Genomic DNA, 9,123 nt, shown 5'->3' on the forward strand with positions numbered 1-9,123 from the left:
TAATAACAATAAAACATCATAAAATAATTCTCACGACGTTTTCGGCCACAACGCAAGCAGCCGTCCCTCAGGTGGAGACATGTCCTGGCGAGACCGTGACTTTACTGAAAGAACCAAGAAGATGAATCCCTGCAGTACACGAAAGCTTTCAATCGAAAGCACCAGCTTATTTACCCCAAGGGCTTTTCATACAACGTGCATCCCACGGCCCACACAAACCCCACCATCATCCATCTATCGCTCACCCCCTCCTCTCCTCACTCCAGCCCTCCTCTTCTTCGATGTCAGAGCATGAAGACAATTTTGGCATCTTGCCTCCTGGCACCTCCAGGCTGCTACTGCCTCCCCAGCTGCCAGCACGAGGAAAGTCAACGGCTTGGCGAGCGTGCGCTCGCAAATTGTATTTGGCAATGCTGCTTTTGCGATACCGATTGCCGACAGAGGACAGATGACTGCCAGAGGGCCGCAGCGCTGGGAACACTTTGGCACGGATGCCATCCTTGGTGTCGATGCCGTCATCGTTGTCGTCCTCGGAGCTGAGGTGGACTGTCTCCTCACTGGACGAGCGCTGCAGCGTCGTCTCGCTGGAGATCGTGGTCGACACACCATGCTCTTCGATTCCACTCAATAGCAGTTGCTTTTTGGCTTCTGGGACTCCCAGTTCATCCAAGTCCTAAAATCCAGCGAAACACAGAAAATATGCACACACACACACACACCAAATTTTGTTCAGCGATACAACATTGATAATTGGTTTTTTACCCTTCTATCTGGCAACAAAACTGACACCTTTTTACAAGGAGTCATGTTTGTATAGACCGCAATACCTTGCAGTCATAATGCAAACAAAAAACATAACTCTGATAATGTATGCACTGTCCTTGAAGTTGATTGGTCCACACCCGAGACAAGTATTGCGGTCTATACAAACATGACTCCTTGTAAAAAGGTGTCAGTTATGTTGCCAGATAGAAGGGTAAAAAAACAATTATGATATTTTTACTGGCAAATGAGGTTCCCATAGTGTACGATACAACATTCTTCAAATTTCTGACGACGTGTATTCCTCAGAGTAATTAATGTACAAAATCAGTCGGTAGTACTGGTAGGAACCACCTGGTTCCACCAGCCCACAGGGGATTATTGTGTCTGTCCGTCGTGCATCCAAAAATGGGAGGGGTGGGGCTGGGTGGGGAGGGGAGGGTGGGGAGGGGCTGGGGGGTGGGGAGGGGAGGGTGGGAGGGGAGGGTGGGTAGGGGCTGGGTGGGGAGGGTGGAGAGGGTGGGTGGGGAGGGGTGGGGCTGGGTGGGGAGGGGCTGGTCACCCCGTGGTGCCCTTATAAAACTCAACGTTTAACCTACTCACGACGGCTTGTGCCCGGCCCTCACAGTTGGCCATTGACCGAGCAACCCAACGTTCCTACCCGCTCCCTCCGCAGGAGGAATGTGTTTTATTTGTACCCACTACTGGATCAGGACTCCTCAGCCTCCTCACTCGAGCTATGTGACGATCCATCTATCAACTACACACGAACTAATCTCACAACTCGAATCTCTGTGGTGGTCATCCTCTTGGTGATGTGTGCTCTACTTTGGATGCCACTCCAACACCGGTCTTGTTTCCCAGCCACAATGCAGTCCAGTGATGTTCCCTTGCCGAAGCCCATCTACTTTTTTGCAGTTGTCAATGTTTCTTATTTGCATGTTTCGGTATCCACGTGTAATGGGTTCCGGAGACACTTGTAGAGGTAACTTCTTTATTACAATACAACACTCCAACAGTCCTGATACTCTGTTACAGCCTAGGTACACAGCCTAGATACACAGCCTAGGTACACAGCCTAGGTACACAGCCTAGGTACACAGCCTAGGTACACAGCCTAGGTACACTGCTCTGGCTACGCTCTGGGGTCCTCCGGCTACAACTACCCTAGGGGAGGCTACCTGACCCGACCCAGCCAAGGTGCGGGTCTGGACTCTGGCTTCCTCGGAACTCGCCCTCACAAGGACGTAGAGCCGGGAGTCCCAGAGTCCCACCACTGGCCCTCACAGCGCCCCGGCCCTTACAAGGACAAGCGGGACGAGGGGTACAGGGTCCTAAGCTGGCTGGCTGGCGGGTCTTGACCTGCGACTGGCCCCAATCGGCCAGGGAGCTGCCCTTTTATGCCTCGTGCCCAACGAGGGGTGGGGTTGTGTGTGCCTCCAGATATCTCACAGAGCGCACACAGTCCCCCCCCCCCCCGTTGGTGGCGCCAAGGGGTTTAACTGTCTGGGGTGCCTGGGATCCTAGCGCCTGGCGCCAAGAGGCTTAAGTGTCTGGGGTGCCTGGGATCCTAGCGCCTGCCGCAAGGGCTTCTCTGCCTAGGGTCCCAGAGCCCCCTCTTGTGGCACGACAATCCTCACTACTCACCACTCACCCTCACCACTCACCCTCACCACTCACACTCACCCCTCTCCCTCACCACTCACCCCTCTCCCTCACCACTCACGCTCACCACTCACCCTCACCACTCACCACTCACCCACACACGTATTAACTCTTTACAAGTTTAATTCCAACCTTCCATCTTCTCCAAGCTTCTTTGTGCATTTTTTATGTTGCAGAAAAACTTGCACAACTTAAAAAAAATCCCAATCCTGTAAACGTTAAAAAACACGCGTAGTTTGCATGGAAGCGTCCGTAGGAACTTGCCTGTAGAGTAACGTCCATCAGCTGTTGGACACTCGACAATCCACGTGAAGTGAAATTCTCCAAAAACTCCAAGCAGTCGATTTGTTTCAGGAAGCTTGAGACACGAAAAAACAACAACACACAAGGCTCCAAAATGTTAATACCAAATACAAGAAGCACGAACAAGTACTTTGTACGGCTGTATTACATTAACTTGCACATTTTTACTCCGTCAACATTGCGATTAGAAATAACATGTGAAGCAACACTTACATTGCTTGTACTGTATATCCCTATGGAAAATAATGACATTTTTTATTGGAAATCCAAGTGCAAAAATCAGCCCAAACCCATTACGAATTTTGCGTTTCGATTTAAAGCTTTCGTGACTGCAGGGATTCATCTTCTTGGTTCTTTCGGTAAAGTCACGTAGAAGGGAAGTAATAAAATAATAAAAATAAAACATAATAAAATAATTCTCACGACGTTACGGCTGCTTGCGTTGTGGCTGAAACGTCGTGAGAATTATTTTATCATGTATATTATATTATTATATTATTTTATTATGTTTTATATTTATTATTCTATTACTTCTCTTCTACGTGGTGACTTTACCGAAAGAACCAAGAAGATGAATCCCTGCAGTCACGAAAGCTTTAAATCGAAAAATGACGACGATGTTTAAAGGTGGCGACGATGATGCACCTAAAGGGCACTTACTTGTAAAGAGCGTTGCCAGGCTTGCCGCTGTCCGGCAGGGTTCCAAGCCGGGCCCGTGGGTTGTCTCCGTCCGGTGGCCGTGGGGGACCATTGGATCCATTTGCTTCACCCGTCACAACATTCTGTGCAACGCCTGCAACCAGTGGATGAGCATTCGCAATAAAAACATTTACACCTCAACACATATACGAGTAATATTGAATTCATCCTCTTGGTTCTTTCGGTAAAGTCATCACGTAGAAGGGAAGTAATAAAATAATAAAACATCATAAAATAATTCTCACGACGTTTCGGCCACAACGCAAGCAGCCGTCCTCAGGTGGAGAACAGAGCTGTCGGGAAGACAGCGTCTGACAGACCTGTTCTTCACCTGAGGACGGCTGCTTGCGTTGTGGTCGAAACGTCGTGAGAATTGTATTTTATCGTGTTTTATTTTTATTATTTTATTACTTCCCTTCTACGTGACGACTTTACCGAAAGAACCAAGAAGACTGCGTATCACTTTGTGGCAAATTGTGTCGCGTCTTTCAATTCGCCCGCGTGCCGCCACGTCCCGTGCAGAGAAATGTGCTGCGCCGAGCAGGGAGAGCTTGCGTCACCTGATGAGGAACCTTCGCCGGCACTGGAGGGTCCCTGGCTGCCGGCCAAGACTTCCTGTGAACACTCGCTTCCGTGTCGGCTGAGGTTGGACGGCCTGCCACGCAATTCCGTCACGTATCTGGGAGGGAGAAAAAACCCCAAAAATTAACCCGTAAAAACAAAGTTTTTCACTATAAATCCTTTATATGCGTGGCATCGGTTTAATTTTATTTTTTCATTCTAGATTTGAAGCTTTCGTGACTGCAAGGATTCATATTCTTAGGTTTTTTCGGTAAAGTCACGTAGGTAAAAAATTAAAATTAATAAAAGTCAAATAAAATAAAACAAAGTTTTTCACTATAAATCCTTTATATGCGTGGCATCGGTTTTATTTTATTATTCATTTCTGTTTTTCTTGAGTAAGAGTTTCATTTTAATCACATTGGTATTTTAAATTAAATATAAGGAAAGTCGTATATAAGGATTATAAGGTTTTCAGTTTTTGTATGATTGTTTATATTGTACATTTTTGTTGTTTTTCTTGAATAATTTTCTGTGTTTAGGAAAAATATGATTGTGTTAGTGAAACATTTTTTTTTCCTAAAAAGTGGAAAATTTAGGAAAACATTTTCCACAAAAATTAATTGTCACGCACAACGAGTCTGTGTGCAAAATGTCAGTTCGATTGGATCACGAGAAGTGGGTTAAAAAACGACCAAAAGATTTCCACGGTCCTAAGCGCGCAAGCAAGTGAACTTAATATAAAGGATTTTAAAAACCCAAAAAAATAGTGGTTGATGCACATGACAACTGCATCTTTTCTCATTGCACAACCTGATGTCAATGAACTACTGCTCAGTATTCATAACCAACATGGGAGTTATTTACATTACATAGACACTGAATATTGATATATTGCATAATTTTTGAATATGGAAATCTTTTTTTAGATATTTTCCATTTGGATCATAAGATGGACATGTGCTTAAAGTTAAAATATGAAGATATAATCCACATTCCAATGAGTTAAACTCTGATAATGCCCCACATGCTTATCACAACATCAACTGCAATGCATCTGATCTCATAAGCTAGGTTGGGTTCAGCGTGGGTGACCATCCTATATACATTGCCCACAGCGAGCCATGCACAAATCTCCACGTATGTTGATGCTTCACACCTTTACCAACTCACACATACCAGTCGGGAATTATACAGAAAGTTCAGTGTCCATGCATCTGTCATGCTCAGCATCTCCCATATAGTATGTCAGAGGAAAATATTAATAAAATACAAAAATGTGATCTTGCAAAGCATTGCCTTTCCAACATTTCGAATCCAAAATAAAAAAATTAACCCGTAAAAACAAAGTTTTTCACTATAAATCCTTTATATGCGTGGCATCGGTTTTATTTTATTATTCATTTCTGTTTTTCTTGAGTAAGAGTTTTATTTTATCACATTGGTATTTTAAATTAAATATGACAAAAATGTTTTCCTAAAAAGTGGAAAATTTAGGAAATTTTTTTCACGAAAATAAATTGTCACGCACAACGAGTCTGCGTGCAAAATGTCAGCTCGATTGGATCACGGGAAGTGGGTTAAAAAACGACCGAAAGATTTGCACGGTCGTAAGCGCGCAAGCAAGCGAACTTAATATAAAGGATTTAAAAAGCAACACTTTGGTGCATCCAACAGGAAGCCGTTTGTCAATCACGTCAATTGGAACAAACTTCGCAACTGCATTGCTCTAACCGGATGGCAATGACTGCTTGAAAGTAGGTGAGCAAGTGTCACTGTGAAACCAATAGTACCTTCAAATTCAGATTTGTATGTAACATGTCAGATTTGTATGTAACATTATGTAGTTGTGCAGTGTATAATGGAGTAGCAGCTGGAAAATCAAGACAGATTTGCATCAGCATGAACATGAATTGAATAATGGCTGTTTGAAAGTCGAACAGTCAACAGGCAAACAAATAACAGCTTCAAATTAAAATTTCGGTGCAGGATGTCAAATTTAATAAAGCGTTGTCAAATGTATTTCGTTGCAATAATACAAAACATTCTCTGTGAATGATTTAAAATTAAAACGATTCTTCCAGGAGAAAACATTATTCACTAATAATTTGCATATCAAGAGGAATTTAGCATATTTATGGCAAATGCAGGTATGTGATTAGTACTACTCATGCCCGTGCATTATGCAGGATTAGCAGCATCAAAGGGAGGGGATATGGAAATATGCTAAATTCCTCTTGATATGCAAATTATTTTGTCAAGGCTCCCCCTTTCCCCCCCCTTCCAACCCAGCTTATATACATGCTCCAAGCACGTGTGCTGTTTCATTCAGACGCTGTCTTTCCGACAGACCTGGTTTTCACCTGAGGACGGCTGCTTGCGTTGTGGCCGAAACGTCGTGAGAATTATTTTATTATTTTTCTTTTTATCATTTTATTACTTCCCTTCTGTTGCTACCATTTAATTACAGCAGCAATCGGGAACTTGTCTCGCACGAGCAGCGATGTGTCTATTTCGTGTTCACGTACCGTTGTTGCTGCAGGTTGCGCAACACACTGACAACATCCTTGGGCAGCATTCGGACCAGCTCCAGGCTTTCCTTGATTTTTTTTAATATTTCAAAATGTTCTCTCCCGTGCACCTACATACATACAGACCGCAGAGCAAATTCTTTAAAACATCAAATGCTTATTGTGAATTCTAGATTTGAAGCTTTCGTGACTGCAAGGATTCATATTCTTAGGTTTTTTCGGTAAAGTCACGTAGGTAAAAAATTCAAATTAATAAAAGTAAAATAAAATAAAAATCACGACGTTTCTATTGCAACACAAGCAATCATCATCAGGTATAAATGAAATAGCAACAAAAAATTCTAACCAGAACAACTATAGACAGACATATGAGCAGACAGATATCACCAAGATACATAGAGAGAGTAACACAGGTACAGAGAGGGAGATCGTCTCTGTGGAGTGGCCTTAAATAGGCAGAGGGGGCAGTGGCAGAGAGAGGGAGGGGTTAGAGACAAAATTACATGTCAATGAGTACGGAAAACGAGGAATTTAAACGAAAGCAGGTAACTACCAGGAGGTGAAATATGTCTTCTTGGTCGGATGGCCAATTGCTGCCACAGTTGCTTGAAGTCATCAGCATGTCGTGCACCACTTTCACGCAGCCTGAGGATTTGGTTAAGTGGCAAAAAGCGGACAGGTAAGGCGAGTACACGCAGGGACAATTTCTTTCAGAATAATACATTGAAATTATGTCATCATGGGACCTCCCTTGCCAGTAGCAAAATATACTAATAGGGGTTTTCACCTTTTTTCTGGCAACAAAACTGATACCTTTTGCAAGGAATCATACTTACATTAACCACAATACTTGCAGTCAAATGCAAACAAAAAACATACTCTGATAATTTATGCATTGTCTTTGAAACTGATTGGTCCACACCAGAGACAGCTTTCTTTAGAGCCTAGTCTCATATGGTGTTCGACCAGATGACGCCAAAAGGCGTCATCATGGGACCTCCTTTGCCAGTACCAAAATACTAAAATATAGGGGTTTTCACCTTTTTTCTGGCAACAAAACTGACACCTTTTGCAAGGAATCATACTTACATTAACCACAATACTTGGCGTCATCTGGTCGAAAACCATATGAGACGAGGCTCTAAAGAAAGCTGTCTCTGGTGTGGACCAATCAGTTTCAAAAACAATGCATAAATTATCAGAGTATTGTTTTTTGTTTGCATTTGACTGCAAGTATTGTGGTTAATGTAAGCATTATTCCTTGCAAAAGGTGTCAGTTTTGTTGCCAGAAAAAAGGGGAAAACCCCTATTAGTGAAATTATATAATTTACAAAAACCTCAAATGTTATTAATAGCTAGACAGCACGTGTGTGTGAACAAGGGGCAGTCAAAGTGATCACCTTGGGAGTTCGTATCAGAAGCCGCCTCTCCACTCGGTCGCTGACTGCTGCCAGAAGACACCTTAGGCACTTGTGGGGTGTGCTCAACTGGCTGAGCCTGTGGAGACTGACAAGTCTGGGTTGCTGCCTCTGCCAAGGCAGGATGATACTGCTGCACAGACTGAGCTGCATTCTGCCTGGTGTGTGAAGGAGCCTTCCAATTGTTTGGAGACTGCTGCTGCTGCTGCAGCTCCTCATCGTCTGATGCATGCACCGCTCGTCCATTTTGATATCTTCGAGATTTGAAGCTTTCACGACTGCAAGGAATCATACTCTTAGTTTTTTTCGGTAAAGTCACGTAGGTAAAAAATGAAATTAAAATAAATAAAAATCACGACGTTTCGGAAGCAACACAAGCTTCCGTCTTCAAGTGATACAGATATTTGGCTGTGACAGTTTCACCTGAAGACGGAAGCTTGTGTTGCTTCCGAAACGTCGTGATTTTATTATTTTATTTTTATTAATTTTTATTTCATTCTTCACCTACATTTTTACATCTCTCCCCGGCGAAGCACACACTCGGGTCTCGCAGCAGAATCGGCCCAGTACCTGGCCACTAAAACAAATAGGCAGAAAACAAATGCATTAAAACAATTTTTTTATGGGCAGCCATTGTAAGGCATGTTTTTACTTAACCCGCCAAAACAGAATTTCAAGAAATTACAGGAAAAGATAAAATAGTTTAAAAACATTACAATGTCTCTTCAACCACGACTATAGAGACATGGTAATCGCAATAATTGTACACTTAGACATTTTCAATGTTCAGCCCTATAAAACTGGCAGCAGACATTGTATGTAGCTAGGGTTCCCAAGTTTCGTACATAACAGGATAAACTCCACACCCTCAAAATGGGGGGTTCCCCAAGGCTCTGTACTAGGTTCCCTGCTCTTCACAGCCTACACTTCCCCGATCGGCCGGCTCATTGCAAGCTTCGGTGTTAAGCATCACTCATACGCGGATGACACGATTATATTCACCGCCATCGATTCTAGCAATGCATCTGGATTCGAGAGGCTCTCGGAATGTACCACCGCCATGCAACAATGGTTCACTGCACACAACCTAGCCCTTAATCCGAAAAAGTCAGTGGCCATCATGTTAGGTACCAAGTGTAACGGGTTCCGGAGACACTTGTAGAGGTAACTTCTTTATTACAATA

General features: G+C 43.4%; 1 protein-coding gene across 1 annotated transcript; it reads right to left on the reverse strand.

Moving 5' to 3' along the window:
- Positions 1 to 241: 241 nt before the first annotated feature.
- Positions 242 to 8,161, reverse strand: LOC133339963 (uncharacterized; the record flags this gene model as incomplete). The annotated part of the gene is made up of 7 exons (XM_061548069.1): positions 242 to 673; positions 2,692 to 2,785; positions 3,391 to 3,523; positions 3,990 to 4,108; positions 6,519 to 6,631; positions 7,075 to 7,166; positions 7,922 to 8,161. Coding segments are annotated over 7 exons (1,223 nt in total), but the record flags the coding sequence as incomplete, so codon positions are not given.
- Positions 8,162 to 9,123: the final 962 nt, after the last annotated feature.

The sequence above is a fragment of the Lethenteron reissneri genome, unplaced genomic scaffold (assembly GCF_015708825.2).
Source record: "Lethenteron reissneri isolate LAM-NWPU_2019-01 unplaced genomic scaffold, ASM1570882v1 scaffold_614, whole genome shotgun sequence".
Classification (NCBI taxonomy): domain Eukaryota; kingdom Metazoa; phylum Chordata; class Hyperoartia; order Petromyzontiformes; family Petromyzontidae; genus Lethenteron; species Lethenteron reissneri.